The sequence below is a fragment of the Molothrus aeneus genome, chromosome 24 (assembly GCF_037042795.1).
Source record: "Molothrus aeneus isolate 106 chromosome 24, BPBGC_Maene_1.0, whole genome shotgun sequence".
NCBI lineage: Eukaryota > Metazoa > Chordata > Aves > Passeriformes > Icteridae > Molothrus > Molothrus aeneus.
The window spans coordinates 1,594,675-1,614,234 of NC_089669.1; the positions used below are offsets into that span (position 1 = coordinate 1,594,675).

A 19,560-nucleotide genomic window follows, 5' to 3' on the forward strand; every position below is an offset into this window, starting at 1 on the left:
ACAGACGGACGGGCAGGGCAGGGCAGAGTGGAGGAGGGGACACTGCCACCCCCAGGGATGCTCCTTCTCCATGCCCAGCTGGGGCACTGGGAGCCAGTGGCAGTGAAGGCATGAGGGCATTGACAATGCAAACCATGGGGGTTTATGGCTCCTTTTTTTTCCTTTTTTTTTTTTTTAATTGAAAGTGCTTTTTAATACTTTTTAAAAAGACACCATGCTTGTAATCAGGCTGATGGCCCTCTACAGTGCCCAGGTGCTGCCCTCCCACCCTGCATGGGAAGTGTCTTGTTTAGGGAAAGGTTTGGGATGCCTCCATCTCTGGCTGGGATTTGTGGGGGACTTGCTGTGTTCAGGAATTGCACTTGGGGCTGGCCCAGGCTCAGTGTCCCCACTGTGGTCACTTGCTGAGGAGTCATGAGTAGAGAGCAGTGAGGGCAGATTGCCTGATTTATTTTGTATATGTACATTCTCCTTGTTTCAGGTTGGTGTTGTTGTTTTATTTTGTTCCTTCACATTTTTTTCCTTTTTTCTGCGATGACTGTTCCAAACCGCTCCATCCACTCTCCTGCATCCTGTGGGAAGTGGCCAGGGAGGTGCAGGGAAAAACAAATTGAGCAATGCAGGGCCAAGCTGTCAGTGGGCAGAGTTTGGGACAGAAAGGACAGAGACAGAGAGGGGACAGAGAACAGGAGGGGTGCCAGGATAAGGGACTGGGTCAGCTTGGAGGTGTTTTTGTGGCTGCAGCCCAAAGTAAGCCAAGGCAGAGTGCCCAGTCCTGAGGCTGTGATTGCAAGGGCAGAGTCTGGGGAAAGCAACCTCAGGGTGCAGGAGGGTGACAGAGGGACAGAGGTGGCAGGGAGCAGGGTGGCAGGAGGCTGGCAGGGGGACAGAGAGCCCGAGGTGGCCAGGTCTGGATGGGTTTCTCATGTTGGCAGGGAAGTGAAGGCAGTGGGAAAGAGGCAGGAGTGTTTTGAGGGGCACTGCAGCTCTTTGGGAGGGGGACAGGGCAGGTTTAGGCTCAGTGCTGCCAGCGCAAGGAGCAGGAACAGCTCCAGAGCTCAGGAAAGTGCCTTGGCTGCTGCCTTGATGCCATGTGTCCTGTGAAGCACGGGGACTTCGACCTCTTGCTGCTGGAAAAAGCCACCCATCCCTGTGGGATGGGGCAGAGCCATCCCAGCCCCGTGCCAGGCCCAGGGCTCAGTGGTGGGACTGGACTGAGGTGGCTGCTGTGAGCAGGGCAGACAGAGCAGGGAGGGAAAGAGAGAGGGAAAAATCCAAGGCCAGGCACTGGCAAACCATGCCAGGGCTGTGCTGGGCCAAGTTCTCATATGTAGCATGTTTGTTTGTTGTTTTGTAGGTTTTTGGTTTGTTTTTTTTTTTTTTTTTTCCTTCTGTTTCACTCACTGATTTAAACTCTGGGAATGAAAACTCAAAACTCCCCCACCATAAAACACAGGCGTGCCCACTCCCAGCCCTGCTGGGGGATGAAGCTCTTTGTTAAACTGGACAGGTTTGTGCCTCCATCCCTCCCTCCCTCCCTGCTGCCTGCACCGAGCCCAGGGCTCACACTGCACCCCACGCACACAGACTGGTGCCCCCAGCAGCCCTGGCTGGGGTTTAGTCATGATCCCAGAGACACTTTCTCAACTCCCCCAGCCCCTCCGTTCGCCTCCAGTGTATTTATGAATTTCACATGAAGTACTGTTTTATTTTTTTAAAGACTTTGTAAAGCTTACCAGGGTTACAATCACCATTTTTAGAGCTGCGTCAGTCCACAATGTTAAAAATCCATTTTTTTATGTATTATATTTTTTGTGTATTTTTTTTTAATCCAGCTGTGATGGGTTGTATCATATATTTGTTGTGTTTACTGTATCTGTCCAACTTCAAAGAGAGGAGACTGTGGAGCTCCGAGAAAACTATGGTCCGCTGAAAAAAACCATTAAAATTATTTGTTCATGGGTTGGCTCAAGCAGTTCTGAAGTTCATATTTTATTTCATAGGAATATGAGAGCTGCCATGTCCCATGTAACCCCTTGGCTGGGTAACACTGGGTACCCCAATTCTGGGTACCAGGATGCCGCATCCCGCTGTGTTTCGCTCTACTTTGCATCACTGCTGCAGGGTTTGCTTGGGGAAAGTTGCGTTGGCCATGGCGGACGCTTCCCTGGGTTCAGGAACACCTTTTGAGGGGTCGCACCCTCAACCACAGGGTGACAGAGGGGTTCCTGTGTCACCACCACCCCTCCAAGCGCTGCTCGCGGTGTCCCGGCTGTCGGTACTCACAGCCCATCCTACACTCGGGGACACACACGCGTTCCACCACCGCCCGCCTTCCCCCGGCCTGCGAGCCGCCCGCACCCCGCTGTCCTTCCTGCACCCCGCTATCCTTCCTGCACCCCGCTATCCTTCCTGCACCCCACTATCCTTCCTGCACCCCGCTGTCCTTCCTGCACCCCGCTGTCCTTCCCTCACCCCTCTGTCCTTCCCGCACCCCGCTATCCTTCCCGCACCCCACTGTCCTTCCCGCACCCCACTATCTCTCCCGCACCCCGCTGTCCATCACGTACCCCGCTATCCCTCCCGCACCCCACTATCCCTCCCGCACCCCGCTATCCCTCCCGCACCCCGCTGTCCATCACGTACCCCGCTGTCCCTCCCGCACCCCGCTATCCCTCCCGCACCCCGCTGTCCTTCCCGCACCCCGCTGTCCCTCCCGCACCCCCGGCGCGCCCCGTTACACCCATTACACCCCGTTACACCCACCACACCCGCCGGGGCTCCCTCCGCCCTTCCCGGCCCCATTCACCCCCCCGGCCGCGGCTCCGGCCCCGGTCCCGGTCCTGCCCCTTCCGCCCCGCTCCGCTGCCTGCCGGGACGCGTAGTCCCGCGGCCCCGCGCCGCTCCCGGCCCGCCGCAGGTCCGCTCCCGGCCCCGCCGATCGCTGCTCCCGGTCCCGCTGCTCCCGCTCCCACCGGTCCCGCTCCCCCCGGTCCCGCTCCTTCCGGCCCCGCTGCTCCCGGCCCCGCTCCCCCCGGGCCCGCTCCGCCCGGCTCCGTTGCTCCCGGCCCCGCTCCCCTCGGTCCTGCTCCCTCCGGTCCCGCTCCGCCTGTTGCTCCGCTCCCGGCCCCGCTGCTCCTGCAGTCCCGATCCTCCCATTGCTCCGCTCCTCCGGTTACCCCGCTGCCGCCCCCGCTCGTCCTGCAGCTCCGCTCCTCCTGTTCCGCTCCCCCGCTCCTATCCTGGCTCCCGTCCCCTCTTTCCCCTTTCCTCGCTCTCCCGTTTCCCCGCTCCCGCCCCCGCTCTCCCGTTTCCCCGCTCCACCTGTTGCCGCTGTCCCGCTCCCGTCCCCGCCGCATCCCGCGGGGAACGGGGAGCGCCCCTGGGGGCTCAGGCCCGGTGGAAGCCGCCGGCGTTAATTAGCGCGGCTCAGGAACGGGATGATCCCGCCGGGGCAGGCAGAGCCTGGCTGCTCTCACCGGCATCCTGGAGCTCCGGGGCTGCTCTTTTTAGCTTCTAAACCGGAAACTGGGACAATCGCACGGGATCAGGCAGGGGGGAAGCGGAGCTGGCGGAGAGCTGGGGCTGCTCCGGAGCTGCTGCCTCCGCCGGGGTTTGGGGTCCCGAAAAGGATCCGTGGGCTTCCCGAGTGGGGAGGTGTGTGACGGTGTCCCATGGCCGTGCCTCGCAGCTCCACTTTGAAACCAGGATGCAAGCCCATCCTGCAGCACAACTCGCTGACAGGCAGAGGGGTTGAGCCCTGTAGCCCATCCCTGGCCCACTGGTGTCCCCAGCCACTGGGTGGAGGGTGACATGGGTGGTTTGGGTCCATGGATCCCTGTACGGGGGCAGTTTAGGGTTCGGGGTGGTCCTTGTGTGCAGGAAAGGAGGCAAAAGGCCTGGAGCACCCTCAGCACTTTTCCTTCCTTCCTGGCTTTTGCCCTGCCTCAGCCCTTCCGCCTTCCCAGCCTGGCTCCCTGGCTCTGTCCTGCAGCCTGCACTGGCTCCTGGGGGCTGCCACTCCTACCCGCTCCCCGCAGGTGCCCCCTCTGCCTGGCACTGCCTGCTGACCCCCACAGAGCCCCAACAAGCCATGGAGGGGGAGCCCACCCTGCGCCTCCGGATCTTCAACCTCAACTGCTGGTGAGTCCAGACTTCGCCAGGCTGTGTGGGGGGAGATGGGGGCACCACACTGAGGGAGGGTTCCACCTTGGGGTCACCTTCGTGGCCCCTTCATTTTGGGCTCTCAGCACACTCCCCGCCCCAGAGGGTCATGAGGTGCTTGGCTGGGTATTGCCTCCTGTCCCTTCCGTGCTTGTTAGCCCCAGAAAAATCCCCCATTTGCACCCCAAGCGAGGATGAGCTGCCTCAATTCTGCAGGCAGGAGAAGCTGTCCCCAAACAGCCTCCCTGCATCTTGTCCCCCTGTCCTCACATGGCCCTTTCCCCTTCCCATCTTTCCCATGTGCATTCTGCTTCTGCTGGTACTGGAGCCCTGTTTCTCTCCCTTGTTTCGGGTCACAGTGGTCCCCAAGAGCCCCATGGCCCTGTCCCCGCCAGGCTTTGACTGTCACCCCTCTGTGGCAGGGCCATCCGCTACCTGAGCAAGCGGCGGCAGCAGCGCGTCCGGCTCATCGGGGACACGCTGCGCCAGGAGGGCTTTGACCTGGTGCTGCTGCAGGAGGTGAGGCCAGTTTGTGAGCTGAATGCACCCCCTCCCAGCCTGGGAGATGGCCATGACTGTCCTCAGCCTGTCCCTCTGTCCTCCAGGTGTGGAGCGAGCAGGACTACAGTGAGCTGAAGGTGAAGCTAGCAGGCTGTTATCCCTTCTCCCATTACTTCCGCAGGTGAGAAGGGCAAGCTCAGCCCCCCGGGGCTGTCTGTGGGGCAGTGCCAGGGCTGTGCCATGTCCTCGGGGTTTGCCACTTGCAGGGACTGCTGCAGGTCCTTTAGGTCACCTCTGTCATTGTGAGAGACCCCATGCCTGGGCAGTGGGGTGCTCACGGGAGCACACATGGATCCAGGCACCCAGGGAGTCCTCCTGGCCCAGGGTTAGGGCAAGGCAGAGGTTTTGGGAACCCCATCTCCTCACTGTGCTTCCTCCCTCCCACAGTGGGGTGATCGGCAGCGGCCTCTGCGTCTTCTCCAGGTTCCCCATCCTGGACATGCTCCTCTACCAGTACTCACTGAACGGGTACCCCTACATGGTAGGTGGGGTTGGGGGGCACGTGGCACCATGGTGTCCATCCCCACAGAGCCTCAGTAGCCCTGACCTGCCCTTCCTCCCCTTGGGCAGCTCCAGCACGGGGACTGGTTCTGCGGCAAGTCCGTCGGTCTCGTAGTTATGAAGATCTCAGGGATCATCTTCAACGTCTACGTCACCCATGTGAGCAGCCCAGGGAAGAATCCAATTCCCAATTCTGGGGAGGAGGGGAATGAGTGGCCATACCCCTGTTTTACTGTCCCCTTGCTTTAACCCTGCTCTTCACCCTCTGCCCTGTTCTATGCACTGATTTAATAAAATATTGCTCAGGGCAGGGGGCAGGGATCCATAACCTGGTTGTGCACTGAGGTGAGCATCCCAGGCTCTCGCCAGTGGGGGTGAAACAAAGACAGAGGTGTTGGCAGGGACTGTTTGGAGGGGTTGGGTGGGTTTGCAGGGAGCAGGGCAGGAGTCAGAGCCCCTTTGCTTTCCCTCTCTCTCCAGCTGCACGCCGAGTACTGCCGGGACAAGGACGCCTACCTGCCCCACCGCCTGGTGCAGGCCTGGGAGCTGGCACAGTTCATCAGGTGAGCAGCGGGGGGCAGTCCCCTGCAGGCCCCCAGGACACGTGTAGGTCACCCCTGCCCCCGGGGCTTGCACTGCAGAGAGCTCCCATTGCACCAGTGCCAGTCAGGAATAAGGTGGAGGAGCACTGGGCAGGTCCCAGTCACTCCAGTGGGGTGCCAGGCAGGGCAGGGAAGGACAGCCACCCCTGTCCCCACAGACACACCTCAAAGGCAGCAGATGTGGTGCTGCTGGGAGGAGACCTGAACATGCACCCTGAAGATGTGGGCATCCGGCTGCTGCGTGGCTGGACGGGGCTGCAGGATGCCTTTGCTGAGGCCATGCACTTTGAGGTGAGCTGAGGGGCTCAGTGGGGTCCCAGGGCACACCAAGAGCCCCCAGCTCACCCAGGCTTCTGTCTCAGGGCTGTAAGAACGGCTGCACCCTTGTCCCTGACAACTGCTTCACTGACAAGTCAGAGCTGCTGCCCTTCCCGCTGGGCATCCGCATTGACTACATCCTCTACAAGGTAACGGAGGTGTCTGCCCACCAGCTGTGAGTGCTGGGGGTGAGGCACTGCTGTGACCCCCTTGTCCCCTCACCCAGGCCATCTCCAGCTTCACGGTGAAGTGTGAAGAGCTGAAGACCACCACGGGGCGAGCCCCAGGCGTGGACATCCCCTTCTCCGACCATGAAGCTGTGATGGCAACACTGCACATCCAGAGGCAGGGGCAGCCTGCAGGTGCCACCCTTGGCACAGCTGGTAAGTCCAGGGGCTGCTGCCAGCATCCACTCTGTGCTGGGCAGGGGGCTGGTGGATGGACTGGTGGCGTTCGATGGAGCTCTTTGGGGACGTTTCCCCTTGTGGTGCTGCTGGTGGAGGGCTGCAGAGCGGTGGGGATGGGGAGAAGGATATGGGGAGGGCATAGGGATGGTATATGGGGGTCGCACCCTGCTGATGGCCCTGTCCCCACAGACCCAGCCCTGGCAGATGTGGTGACAGAGGCACGGGCAGAGGTGGGCGCGGGGCTGCGGGCGGCGCGGCGGCAGCGCTACTCCTCGGGCAGGATGGCTGTGCTGGCCCTGCTGCTGCTGCTGCTCCAGGCTGCAGCTGCCCTGGCCACTCTGGCTGGGCTGGGCGCAGAGCAGCCCTTCCCCAAGCTCTCCTTCTGCCTGCTGGCCTTCCTCGCCCTCGGCGTCCTCGTCCTCGCCACCGGTCTCCACCTGTTTCACACCATGGAGGTGAAGATGCTGCACGGCACCGAGGACCAGATGTGGATGGTGCTGAGGGCCCTGCAGGAGCGTCCCAGTGAAGGCTGAGCTGGGGCTCTGGGTGTCCCACAATGTCCCCCTTGGCCACACTATGTCCCCTTTTTCATCCTTGTTTTTAGCTGACTTCGGGTCTTAGGCCAGCAGCACTGCAGCCAATGCAGTAGTGCAGGTTTGGCAGCTGCCTCTGGGGGAAATTAAGGTTTTTGGGGTAGATTTATTGCATTGACCCCTGTGAGAACCACAATGGAGGCAGATTTTTATTGCTGTCTTTTTAAACACACTATTTTGTACACGGAGGGACCCACTGGCCTGGCTGGAAGGCTTGAGACACTGAGGGTGCCCTTGCCTGGGGTGGCCTCAAAGTTTACACTGGTGGCTGTTCTGGCAACCACTCCTAACTGATGGAAAATAAAGGCAATATTTTAACCTTTGGCACTTTGATCAGGGGGGGCTTTATTTGAAGGGAGGGGGGTTGCAGCAGGATTGTAGGGCTGGTACAAACACAGGGAGGGCTGGAGGAGGTGCTGAGGGAAATGGCAGCATGAGGGCTGAGCACAGGGTGGTCTTGCTAAGAGAGGAAGCTATACCTGGGACCCCCATCCCAACACATCTGGGCTGCCATGAGCACCATTTGCCCACAGAGGCAACAGCCAGGGACTGCAGGGGCATCTGGGGTCTGTGCAAAGTGTGGCATCGCCAAGCAGAAGAAATCCCAAAGGGGCAAGGAGGGCACAGCCACTGGTGTCCCTTGTCCTTGGTGTTAGAGTGTTGGCCCTGAGCACAATTCCCATAGGAATTCCAGGACAAGAAGCCCTTCCCTGGCCCAAGGGGCTCATGGTAGATTTCTGACCTCGGTTTCCTGCAGCAGCTGGGGGCAGCGTGGACGTGGCATCCAAAAGCAGTGGTGCAGAGCAGCTGGAGCAGCCCAGTCTGTCACTGGCCCCAGCTTGTACAGGCAGACGTCCCTTGAGATGGGCAGTCCAGACTGGGATGGATGCCCTCAGCTGGGAAGGATGTCCCAGGGTGGCTTTGAGGGACCATTCCTGAAGGTGCCCCTGCACATATGGCATCTGTCTCTGGTGGCCAGTCACCTCCTTGCTGCTGGGAGCCACCACAGCCCCCTTTTGCAGTCCCCTGTGAGTTTTCCAGCCAGCACAAGGCAAAGGCACTCCAGCCGTGCACAGGAGCACCCTCTCAGCCCGCCAAGGCTGAGTGCTTCTTGGTGTCTCCTCACGTGGGCATCCACCAGCGGGTCTGGCCCCTCCATGACAGACTTTGGCAAGCAGGGAGCTGGAATTGCTGTGGCAGCTGCTGGCACCAGGGGCATGGCCACCTCCAGAGGTAGCTCAGGGTGGTGCTCAGCCCAGGACTCACTCACACACTCTCTGCTGGTCCCCAGGGAGGACTGGTGGCCCGGGGGCCGTGCAGGTCAAGCCCGGAGCTCACTGAGCCGCTTCTCCTCCTGCAGCTGGATGAGGATGTTCCGCTTGTTCACCACCTCCACCAGCTGCTTCAGGATCTCCTGCTCAGCCTTCTCATCCTCAGGTGTCTTCAGGGCATCTGTGGGTGCAGGGGGCCAGAGTAGAGCTGGGAAGGCCACAAGCCCTGACCTGCTCCCTGCACTATCAAAGGGGTGCTCTCCCTGGCACGGGCTGGCACTCACCCTCCTTGTTCATGTAGCTCCGGAGCTTCTTGTCAAGCTGGCACTGCTGCTCCTCCAGCTTCAGTTCCTGCACCCTGTGGGGAGGAAAAGGGTGTGCTGGGTACTGAATTTGCAGGGGATTGGGGTGAGGTGAGCCCCCACACCCACCAGGGAGCGTCCCCCAAGCCTCACGCGATCATGAGGTCTGACTCCTCACTCATCAGATTGTTCTTCTTCTGCACCAGGTACAGCAGCTGGTTTGTCCACTGTGTCTGCTGGTCAGCCAGGCTGTCTGCAGGACAGGGGGATGGTCAGCAGGGTGCAGACCCCCCCTGCAGGGTCACAGTGCTCTGTCCACCCTGGCTTTACCATTCTCATCCCGGAGTAACTTCTCCAGCTTGGTGCCCTGCTGCTCCAGTTCCCGGAACGTCACCTCGATCTCCTCCAGCCGCCTCTGGATGGCCTGTAAGGGAAGGGCAGCACTCACCTGCAGGCCAGCACCTGCCAGCATGTGGCCACCAGCAGCAGGATGGAGGGGACAGGGTGCAGTGCCACACTGGGGATGTGGCCGTCCCCTGCGGGGTTACCTGGGCCCTGCAGAACCTCTTCATCTGGGATTCCCTGGTCCGGCGGGCCAAGGTGCGCTTCCAGGTGGGGAATTTCTCCTCTTCCCTGGGGTCTGGGTACTGTGAAAGGATGGTGGCACAGGCAGGGGCTCAGTGCCTGCACCAGGCACCTCCTGCCTTGGCAGCCACAGCTGAGCCACTCCTGATGCCTCTGTGAGAGGAGCAAGAGCCCCAGCTACCATCACCTGGGGGAAATCCTCACCAACTCTTTCATGATGCCAAGGCCTGTGCCCTCCTCCTCCTCTTTCTCCTCCTCCTCCTCTTCCTCCCCCTCCTCGCTGTCACTGTCCTCCAAATCTGCCCAAGAAAAAGCTGTTTCAGGCTGGTTCCTCATGAGCAAGATGTGGGATACAGCAGGGTCCTGCAGGGATTGAGAGCTCTGCTCATCTGGAGACTCCAGTTTGTACCACCTACCTTTCTCCATGTCAATTTTCTCCTCCTCCTCCTCCTCCTCCTTCCAGGCGCCTTGTCCCTGCCGCAGGGCAGGGAGGGCCTCGGGTGCTGCTGGGAGCCTCAGACGAGCTGGCTTCAGTGGAGGGTCGGGTTCTGCTTCACTGGTGAGGTTCAGCGTGGACAGACTGAGCTTCTCCAGTGGTGTAAGGATGATCTTCCTCCTGCCCCCAGTCTCCTCACCCTCCTCTGCTGCTCCTTGGGGCTCCGCTCTGGGAACCTGCTCTTCCCTCACATCCTCCCCACGCTGTGCCAGCGGCTCCTGCTCCTCCATGTCACCAACATCTGCAGTGCCCTCAACGTCCCCAGGCCCTTCCCCGGCCTGTGGGGCTGCTGGAGTGGGCTGCAGTGGGCTGGGTGCCCACTCCATGGGGGACACACACGACCTTCCAGCATCTGAGGGTGCGTGGGCAGCAGCATCAGCATCCTGCAGCAGAGCCAGAGCAGAGGGACGATGCAGCATAGGGGCCACACCCAACCACCCCCCTCAACATTCTGCCTTTCCTCCATCACCTCCAGGGATTTAGGGTGATTTACCCCATCAGGCAGCGCCGAAGCCTCATCCCGGGGCAGGTCCATGCTGGCTGGATTGGGGTAGTGCAGCGAGCAGTAAAAATTACCTGGCGGGGAGGGGGTAGGGGGCGAACTCATGTGAGGACCTGCGAGGTGGAGAAGCCGCTCCCCAAGCATTCCCTCTCCCCGGGAGCTGTCTCACCATCCTCCTCGTCGAAGGCGTAGTCGCCCAGGCGCAGGGTGGCCCCGCAGCGCCGGCACTGGAAGCAGCCGCGGTGGAAGAAGCGTCCCTCGGCGCTGGCCCGCTCCACGATGTACACACGGCGCCCGCAGAAGTAGCAGGCGTCGCTGTTCTCCCCTGTCCTGTCCCTCGGGGGCTGCGGGGGGACAGGACAGGCGGGGCTGGCACCGGGGGCCTGGCACCCACCCTGCCCCGTGGCCGTGCCAGCAGCCATGGGGGCACGGGGCAGGGCTTTGCCCCTCTCTCAGCGCCGGGTCTGGGTGCTGGGATGGATGAGGGAGCGGCAAGCCTTGGCTCCGGAAAACCAGTTGGGTCAGGAAACAGGCAGGGAGGAGCTGGGAACCCGTGGGCGTTCGCTTGTGCAGCTCTGGTGCCAGCCCTTGGCTTGGCCCTGCCAGCCACTGGTGCCCTCCCGGTGCCCCCCTGCCCTGAGCTGGAGCCTCCATCCCAAGGGGACACAAGGACCAACCTGCCCTGGGTCCATCCCGGTGGCTTGTGGCAGCTCGTGGGCACTGTCCGGAGTGTCTCCATCCAGCCCCGTGTCCAGCTACAAGTGACCCAAGGGCAGGGTCAGCCCCCCACTCTCCCCCCAGGACAGCTGCACCCAGCAGAGCCCCCCTGGGGCAGCCCCACCTCAGCGTCCCTGCGGCTCCTCTTGGCCTCGCTGTCCTTCTGGGCACCATCCTGCAGATCCAGAGGGGGTGGTAAGGGTGGGGAGTGTGGCAGGGTTGTGGTGCGCCAGGAGGGTCTGGGTGGGGGTTCCTCACCTGGCTACGTTTGTGTGCCAGGTTCCGGCTCTTCTGCAGCTTGCTGAGGAAGAGGATGGCCCCTCGTGTGCCAGGGGGAGACAGTGGCTTCTTGCTGACCTCCACCTCTGAACAGGACATGGCCGTTTTGGTGGGACCCAGCCAGCCCCAGGGCAGCTCAGGATGGGACAAATCCCCCCAAAACCTCGCACCTGGAGAGGTCCCAAAAATTTGATAGAAGTGGCTGAGGTAGGTGATGAGGTCCAGGCAGTCAGGCTCTGTCAAGGTGGCCATCTCAGCGCTGGAGAGGACAGGCTGGATGCCCAGCTCCTGCTCTGCTATGTCCAGCAACATCTGGTGGGTCTGAATGGCATCCTGGGGGTCCACGGAGTCAAAGTCCCTGTGGGGAGACATGGCTGCCATCAGGGTGGGCTGTGCAGGGTGGAGGGTTCTGGGGGCTCCAGGCACTCACACCAGGTCGGGGCGGAAGCGGTGGATGAGGGCACAGAGGGCCAAGCCACTGGTCCAGGAGGTGCTGAAGTTGGTCACGGCCACGCCAGGGTATCCAGCTGTGCTGGCCTGGCACCAGCTCAGCAGCTCTTCACAGACAGCTCCAGGGGCCACTGGGGAGGCAGAGACAAGGGACATCCCCCCAGTCCACCTCCAGCCTCAGACTCCATGCTTTAAGAGGAAAGGGATCCCATGGGAGCAACCTGAGACACCCCCTGTCCCCCCAAAACCCTCCCCACAAGTCTCAATGACTATGTTGGAAAAGCATCTGTCAATATTTCATGGCTCAGCATCTGTGCAGCCTGGAGGGGCACAGCCTCGTCCCCAGAAGGCAGCAGGGTCCCCATGTGGGCCACAAGCAGAGGGGATAGAAACCATTGGTGTCACCAGGACAGCCTGCTGGACACAGGCCAGGGTGCAAGAAACAAGGATGGGGCGGAAAATCAGGGCAGGGGCCACTTGGGCATGGGCTGCTGGGAGGGATGGGGCAGGACTGGCTGCTCCTACCGGTGCTGAGCCGGCTGTCGCTCTTCCTCTTCCCATGGTGGTCCACCTCCACCATGCCCACCAGGTAGAGGTCCCTCACCTGCCAATGGGGACATGTTGTGGGTCACCACCCATCCAGAACCAATGACACCACGCAGGGAGGTGGCCCAGGCAAGGGGGACACCTGGACATCGCCCCCCCAAACCCTCCAGAACCCTCCACCTTCCACAATGCATCCAGTGTCCTGTGGGCTAATAGCTTCAGTCTCACACCCTTTGGGGACAGGGTACTGGGTAAATTGGTGTCACCCTGACAGCCAGGGAGGCTGGGCTGTCTGGCTGTCCCATGGCAGGACCTGGCCAGGTACCTGGCTGGCTTTGATGGCCTGCAGGTTGATGTTGGGGTAGCGCGTGGCCGGGTCGATGCTGTACTGACTGACGTTCTTGTGGGTGTTGTCCGGGGATGTCTGTGAAAGGCGCTGGTAGATGCTCTCCCTGGGTGTAAGGGACAGGGCTGGCATCACTGTTGCCATCCTCACGTGCTCCAGGGCCAGCCCAGAGGGATGGGGACACTCACCTCTCGGCCAGCACCTCCAGAGGGGGTGTCCCAGCCGCCCAGCGCCGCACCATCCACGCCGCGTCGAAGGCGGCGAGGAAGCCCCTGGCCACGCCGGTGCCCAGCGGCCAGAAGGGCTGCAAAGGGGAAGGCAGAGCTGGAACATGGAACAGCCCCATGGAACTGGAGTTGCATGGCTGGTCCGGGCAGATGGGAGGAGCTGGGAGCTGCCAGGCTTGGCCAGGGATGAAAGAGGGAGAGGCGGCAGGACGCGCACGGACAGGAGGGGTGGCCATCTGCTCCCCAGCCAGCACAGCAGCACTGGGGAGGGGCTGGGCTGCTCCTCCATCCTGAACCAACCCCAGATCTTCTCTGGGGATGGAGAAGGGGATAACCTTCCCAAAACATGCCACTGATGGCAGCCTACCCAAGGATGGAGTGCACTGGGCAACTGGGATGAGAGGCACTTAGGGAGGGGAAATATATTGCAACCAATGCATCTTGCAAGGAGAGGGAAATGGGGGCATGAGGGGTGCTGCAGGGGAAGCTCTCACCTCCACCAGGCAGTCGCCCACCAGCCCCAGGAGCACACGGCTCCCGTTGTGCTCCCGCACCAGCGCCGCGTTCTCCGAGCGCGTCATGCACGTGAAGTCGAACATGTCAACGTCCGGCAGGTCCCGGTGGTTGAGGGCAAACTCCAGTTCGGGCAGGCAGTAGTTGGTGGAGAAGTTGGCAGCTTCTTTGGCATAGCTAAGGAGGGCATCCCGGTTCACATTGTCTGGGGCCAGGAGGCTCTCGATGTCCGCTTTGTCCTGCGGGGATGGGGTAAAGCTGAGTGGGATGTGGGAGGTGATGTTTGTCCCTCAGCCTGGCAGCACCCAGCTCTAGGGTGCAGCTGTGCCACTGCACTCTCAGTATCCTGGAAGGATTTTCCTGTGGCACAGGCAACAGCTGCTGCAGCCCCCACCACCCCAAGGGTGTGCAGTCAAACTAGTATACACAATTTGCATCCCACTTTCAAGCTGCCCACTGCTGTGAGAGGCCAGGGCCAGATCCTGCCCTTCTCACCTGGAGGATGACCCCCTTTGTGAGCAGGCTCTGCTTCTTGGCCGTCATGACGAAATAGTGAGTGTCATCCTTGTAGTACACGATGTTTTCCAGGTCAATGCCTGGTGATAGGAAAGGGGCTGAGCCAGGGCCATGGGGTGTCCCAGCACTGAGCTCAGACACCAAATGTCCCATTACTGCACCCCATTACTGGGGACATCCTGGGGCTGAGCCTCCAGCTCCCTCAGGAGGGGGCAGGAGCCCCCAACACCCCACATGTAGGGGTTGGGACCATGGGACCACTGACCCGTTTTGTTGTAGAGGTTCTGGAAGAACTTCTGGTTGTAGATTCGGGCCACGCCGCTGATCTCAGCCACCTCCACCTCGGCCCGGCTGTGGCGGTTGATGAAGTTGGTGGTGATGCCAATGGCCAACTTCCCACGCGTCTCCTTCCTCTTGAACCCTGCAGGAGAGCAGAGGTGTGAGCCCCCACGCAGCCCCCACATTGTTCCCGGGGCTGCAGGGACACCCGTAGTCACCTTCAGGGACAAATTTGCCGCCGCCAGCTGAGATGAGGACGTCGAACTCATAGTGGGTGAGGGGAGAGGAGCTGGGCTGCAGCACGGCCTGCCAGCCACCTGCAGGGAGAAGAGTGGTCATCAATGTCCACAGGGAAAGGGCTGCATCTCATTTCCCCCCAAAAGGCATTGCAGAGCCATTGGGGGGCTCAGAGTGGCCACCCACAGCCCTGTCCTTGTCCCCAGGAACGCCACCCACCCTGCAGAGTCACGTACCTGCCTTTCCCTTGGGGGGAACAAGGCTCTCAAACCTCACATTGATGTGCACCTCCACCCCCAGCAGCAAAGCCACCTTCAGCAGGATCAGCTGCAGCTGCCGGATACCTGGGAGGGGAGAGAGGCTCTCAGGGCTGCACCCCTGACTGCTGGGACTCCCCCACATCCAGCCTGGCGCCCCCAAAACTCACTGATGTGGTCCAGCGTGCCCGTGCAGAAGCGCCCGTAGAACTTCTTGGCACCCAGCGCGCGCAGGTCGTGGATGGTGAAGGGCCAGAGGTGCAGGACGTTGTTGCGGGAGAAGGAGTCTCGTTTCTCCAGCAGCACCACCCGGGCTCCCAGCAGAGCCAGCTCGATGGCTGCCCGCAGCCCGCAGGGACCAGCGCCCACCACCAGGCACTGCAGGGCATGGCACGGCCAGTGAGGGGTGGGCAATCACAAATCAGGGTGTGGGTGAACCCCCAAATCAGGGTGTGAGTGAACCCCGGCACAGCACGGCCAGTGAGGGGGGTGGGCAGCCCCAAAACAGTGTGTGTGAGCACTCCCAAAGGCAGCACCTCCCCACCTGCTGGGTCAGGATCTGGCCCTCCTCAATAGTCCCCTGATTCTCCCTGCAAAGTGGGGTGCCCCCCACCCCCTGGACCTTGCCTTCACCCAGGGCAATGGCAGCAATTAAAGCATTGGGTGAGATAAGGTGCAGGTCTGGTGCAGGTCTGTGCAGCCCTGACTGGGCTTGGTCTCCTGAGAGCTTCTACACAGGGCTGGGACAATGGGGCACAGCAATGAGCCACCATCTGTGGGACAGGGCTAGGGTTATATCCCCAAGGGGACATCCTACTTGGAATGCTCCTATCTCCCAGAAAGGGCTTGTCAGTTCCCTCAGCCCTGCCATGGGATGTCCCCAGCGAGGGGCAGCTGGGAGGCGGAAGGACGCTGCTGGCTGGGTGGCACTGAGGTGGCACCATGCCATGGGGAGCTGGCAGTGCTAATTAACATCCTGTCCCATTAAACTCCATCAACCTCCCGCCTGGCACATCCTGCATCCTCCTGGGATGAGAGCCAGAGTGTCCCAGGGGATGTTCTCACCCAAGACAAGGACACAGGGCACGGAGAGACCCAAACCCCTCATCCCACATCCCGCTTACCTTGGTGCCAGCACAGGCTGTGCCCTGGTCATAGTCCTTGTGCCCAGCTTTCTTATCCAGCTTGCTCCACAGGGCCTTGGCATTCCAGTAGTTGAGGGCAGCCTTGAGGCCGTGGTAGAGCTGCAGCCCAGTCCCCTGCAGGCCCAGCTGCTGGCACAGCTCCAGGAAGGAGCCCAGCACCTCCTGGCACTGCCCGGCATGCAGGAACCTCTCAAAGATGGCATGGGCAGGGTTGCCCGGCTCCTCGGCTGGCACACTCATCCTGTGTCACCCAGAGGCCTGGCAGAGGGACAGCAGAGGTCAGCAGGGAGGGGACTCTTCTGGATCCCCACCCCCAAACACAACCCATACCAGACCTGGTGTCTCAGAGCCAGGATTCCCAGCTGCAGGTGCTGTTGGGCGGTGATGGCACTGTCAAAACTGGCACTTTGTGACAGCAGGGATGGAACTGTCACCCTGCCACTGCTCCCAGAGAGCCACGGTGTCACCCTGCCACGGTGGCCTCAGGGCAGGGGATGGGGCAGGCTCGGGCTACAGTGAGTGGCTTCCTCCATGCAGTGGATACCTGCAAGAGCCAAGAGCAGAGGGAGTTGTTTTGGAGCAAAGATATCACTTCCTTCCTCCACAGCCTTGCCTTCACTGCAGGGGGATGGGAGGGAGCTCCTGGCTTTAGGAATCAGCCACACAGCTGCTGCAGAAACCAGCAGGACCAGCCCTGGGGCTGGAGCTGGAACGGGGTGACCTTTTCCCCCACCTCCCCTTCCAGCACTCCTGGAGAGGGTGGAAGCAGATGAGCACAGAGGAAGCACCGGTGAGGAAATCAAATAAAAGTCAAATCACCCTACAAGCAGCACCATCACGCCACAGAAGCTCTGGGAGGAGGGATGCAGCACATTCCCTCTAAGCCTCCCAAAGCCCCCGGCATCTCCCAGGGTACCAGTCCTTGCATCTCTCTCCCATTCCCAGCACTGCCCTGAGCCCTTTGTCTTGCCAGCCCCAGCACCAAAACAAAACTTTGCCTTTTCCAGCCACTGTGGCCAAACCCCAGGGCTGTGAAGGGCTCCCCCAGCCCAGCACGGACACGGTGCTGCCAAGGAGGATCTGCAGGAAAAGCTCGGGAGGACGCGGAGCTTCCACCTTTGAACCGCAGCTCTTTGCCCTCTCGCCCCCGAGCGCTATCGTGGGCACGTGGCAGCGCCCGGGGCCAGCCCTGCAGTGGGACAAGGATGTCGTGAATAAATTAGGCAGCCCGCAGGAGAAAGGAGTTACTTCAGCGCTTAAATTTTGTCCGGAAAGGCCGAATTCTAGCTGGATTTCTGGTTCAGCCTCACTCAGGACTTTCCCGACAGCCAGAACGTGCCTTGCAAAGCAGTTCTGCAGGTCACCCTCCCTGCATTCACTTCTGCAGGTCACCTTCCCTTCCAGCACCGCACTCAGGAAATCCGGGCATGTTAACCCCTTCCTTCCTGGGCAGACAGGAAGGCACCCGCTGGGGCACAGCAGGGGCTGGCACACACCAGAGTGGGGACAGAGCACATGGCCCATGCATTCCTGACAGGCCTGTGAGACCTGAGGACAGATTTCTGCTCTTCCCCTGGGCGCTGCTAGTCAGACAGGATGAGCCTGGGGAAACTGAGGCAGCGCTGAGACCTCCCCAGAGAGTTTGCGGTGTTCTCACCCCTCCGTGTGCCACGGCAGCAGTGCCCCGTGCAGATGGATTGTCCTCCAGCAGCTCAAGTCCCTGCACTGGCACCTGCCCAGGTCACCACACAGCAGCCCCAGGGAGCATCTGCTCCAGCCCCAGCAGCCCCTGGCTCTGGAAAATGCCCATCCCGGCCTTGATTCCCACTGGCCATGGTGCCAGGGCAGCGTGCTGCCTGGGAAAGCTTTCCAGCCCCTACGCCTTGGCAGGGAGGCTCAGGGGAGGCAGAACAACAAGCCTTGTGTTACACAGTTTCCTACAGAAAGGATTATCCTGCCAGCACTCTGGCACACTCAAACCCCCTGGACAACTGCGAGCAAGGTCAGAAACTCCTAGGAAAGCTCAGTTCCTGCAGGCTTGATACAAAACCCCAGCTTTCAGCCCACAAAGGCCAGCGGCAGGGGAGGAGGGCACAGCCTGTGCTCTGCTCCTTCCATCAAAGCCTCTTGCATTTCTTCCCTTCATGCTGTTCCTGCAAGCAGGAGGGAAGGGGGGGGGGGGGGGGGGTTGCAGCCAGCCTGACTCATCTCATGTCAGCTTTGGTTGGCTGCAGAAATGTCTGTGGGGACATCAGCTGGCTCTGAGACATGGGGAGCACCCCTGGAGCAGGGACACCCATCCCACCTTGGGGGTCAGGGTCTCCCTCCGGCCCTCCCAGGAGAAGCAGCCTCTTGGGAGAGGGTGGGGGAAGCTGCTTGGGAGCTCACGTGGCTCCCAGGCACATGGAAATAGGGTGGGAAAGGACACAGCTCCAGAGCTGATGAAAGCTGGGAGGGTTTTCAGCAGATTGCCTCGCTGCTGCTGCTGCTGCTGCTGCTGCACTGGCTCCAAGTGTGGAGGGGCTGTCCTGGGTTTGGGATCCAGGTCCCAGCATGGATGGGCTGTCCTGGGTTGGGGATCCAGGTCCCAGCATGGATGGGCTGTCCTGGGTTTGGGATGCAGGCTCCCAGCACAGACAGGGCTGTCCCAGGTCTGGGATCCAGCCTGGACAACACAGCCCAGGCTGCTGAGCTGGGCTGGACCCTGGAGAGCCCCTCCAGTGAAAGGCCAGGGGCAGGATGGAGGGTTCTTGTGACCACTCAAGAGCTTGGCCAAAGCCCTTGCTTTCAACCACCAGCTGAGCTGGGAGGGTGTCAGGAAGGGGTGAAGGCACTTGAAGCTCTTACAAACATTCTTGTGCTCAGGAGAAATACCCCAGGTGTGGGACTGGGCAGGGAGACCACCCTTGCCTTGATTTGGGTGGGTTTTAATCCTCAGAGGGAGGGAGGGAAAAAATCCCTGTCAGCTCCTCTGGTGTGAGGCAGGGATGTGGGTGCATGAGCACACCCCAGCTTTGCAAGGCCCCAGCATGGAACTGTGGGGAGAAGGGCTGAGGAGAGAGGACAAACCTGCATTAAGTTTTGCCAGGGATCCACACACCACAGCCCTGGGCACAGATAACTCTTGGGGAGAAGCAAATGTGCCCCCCTATTTGTGCTGCTCAGCCTGTTCCCCTGCCCAGCACCAGCCCACAGAAGGACCTGCCTCTTGCAGCTGAATTTTGGTAAAAAGAGGAAGTCTGGTCACGGCCAGGTTTCACACCCCACACATCATTTTCCTCTTCGTACTTCTCCTCCACCCCAAAGCACATCTCCGTGATGATGCACAGGGCATCCCTCCTGGATCTTAGCAAAGCTCTTCCCCACCCTACTCATCACCGGTGGAGGAGGAGGAGCAGGGACTGCTCTCTTTCCCCTTTGTCCCGAGGGCAGCACAGCTCAGCGGCTGGAGGGGAAAAGCAGCGAGGATGGAGCAGGGGGGACGCCGCTGCCGCCGGGAGAGGCTGCGGGGAGGGGTCAGCCGGAGAAAAAGCGCTACCTTGCCACGGAGCGTCCCAGGGACGAGCAGGACACGGGTTCGGGGGGCTCAGCCCTCCCCAGCAGGGCAGAATCGCCGCTCGGTTTTGCCAGCAGCGATGCTCGCAGCGCGGCGGGCGGAGGGGACCGGAGCTCGGGATGCCGGCACCGAGCGGGGGGACACGGGGAGCAGCAGAGCCCCGACCTCCCCACGCCCAGGGAGGGATGCT

General features: G+C 61.1%; 2 protein-coding genes and 1 long non-coding RNA gene across 4 annotated transcripts; 1 reads left to right on the forward strand and 2 right to left on the reverse strand.

The window, feature by feature from the left end:
* Positions 1–1,679: 1,679 nt before the first annotated feature.
* LOC136566171 (uncharacterized) lies at positions 1,680–2,824 on the reverse strand. The gene is made up of 2 exons (XR_010784997.1): positions 2,767–2,824; positions 1,680–2,294 (listed from the first exon to the last, which is right to left on the reverse strand). It is a non-coding gene; the product is annotated as an uncharacterized lncRNA (long non-coding RNA).
* Positions 2,825–2,873: 49 nt separating this feature from the next.
* SMPD2 (sphingomyelin phosphodiesterase 2) lies at positions 2,874–7,464 on the forward strand. 2 transcript variants are annotated; one of them, XM_066565195.1, is made up of 11 exons: positions 2,874–2,920; positions 3,952–4,143; positions 4,587–4,683; positions 4,770–4,846; positions 5,113–5,206; positions 5,296–5,385; positions 5,707–5,789; positions 5,987–6,119; positions 6,191–6,295; positions 6,373–6,529; positions 6,743–7,464. In XM_066565195.1, exons 2-11 carry the CDS (start codon positions 4,094–4,096, stop codon positions 7,084–7,086), a joined length of 1,230 nt encoding a protein of 409 aa, XP_066421292.1. In that variant the 5' UTR covers positions 2,874–2,920; positions 3,952–4,093; the 3' UTR covers positions 7,087–7,464. The 2 variants fall into 2 exon arrangements, with proteins under 2 accessions (XP_066421292.1, XP_066421293.1); XM_066565196.1 differs by having other exon boundaries at positions 2,878–2,920; positions 4,041–4,143.
* MICAL1 (microtubule associated monooxygenase, calponin and LIM domain containing 1) lies at positions 7,271–19,452 on the reverse strand. The gene is made up of 26 exons (XM_066565194.1): positions 19,353–19,452; positions 16,150–16,358; positions 15,794–16,072; positions 14,840–15,047; positions 14,649–14,756; positions 14,394–14,492; positions 14,162–14,317; positions 13,876–13,976; positions 13,362–13,619; positions 12,829–12,944; positions 12,620–12,746; positions 12,274–12,352; positions 11,729–11,879; positions 11,469–11,656; positions 11,278–11,384; positions 11,144–11,194; positions 10,980–11,057; positions 10,472–10,646; positions 10,294–10,376; positions 9,721–10,183; positions 9,509–9,603; positions 9,268–9,366; positions 9,050–9,143; positions 8,873–8,972; positions 8,702–8,775; positions 7,271–8,598 (listed from the first exon to the last, which is right to left on the reverse strand). Exons 3-26 carry the CDS (start codon positions 16,052–16,054, stop codon positions 8,468–8,470), a joined length of 3,402 nt encoding a protein of 1,133 aa, XP_066421291.1. The 5' UTR covers positions 16,055–16,072; positions 16,150–16,358; positions 19,353–19,452; the 3' UTR covers positions 7,271–8,467.
* Positions 19,453–19,560: the final 108 nt, after the last annotated feature.

Bases quoted from the DNA above. Each gene is read 5' to 3' on its own strand.
- SMPD2 (XM_066565195.1), top strand. From the start codon at position 4,094: ATGGAGGGGGAGCCCACCCTGCGCCTCCGGATCTTCAACCTCAACTGC. The intron at 4,144-4,586 runs GTGAGTCCAGAC...CCTCTGTGGCAG, and splicing joins ATCTTCAACCTCAACTGCTG to GGCCATCCGCTACCTGAGCA. The intron at 6,120-6,190 runs GTGAGCTGAGGG...CTTCTGTCTCAG, and splicing joins CTGAGGCCATGCACTTTGAG to GGCTGTAAGAACGGCTGCAC.
- MICAL1 (XM_066565194.1), bottom strand. From the start codon at position 16,054: ATGAGTGTGCCAGCCGAGGAGCCGGGCAACCCTGCCCATGCCATCTTT. The intron at 15,048-15,793 runs GTAAGCGGGATG...CATGCCCTGCAG, and splicing joins CAGCCTGTGCTGGCACCAAG to TGCCTGGTGGTGGGCGCTGG. The intron at 13,620-13,875 runs GTGAGAAGGGCA...CCATCCCCGCAG, and splicing joins CAAAGGGGGTCATCCTCCAG to GACAAAGCGGACATCGAGAG.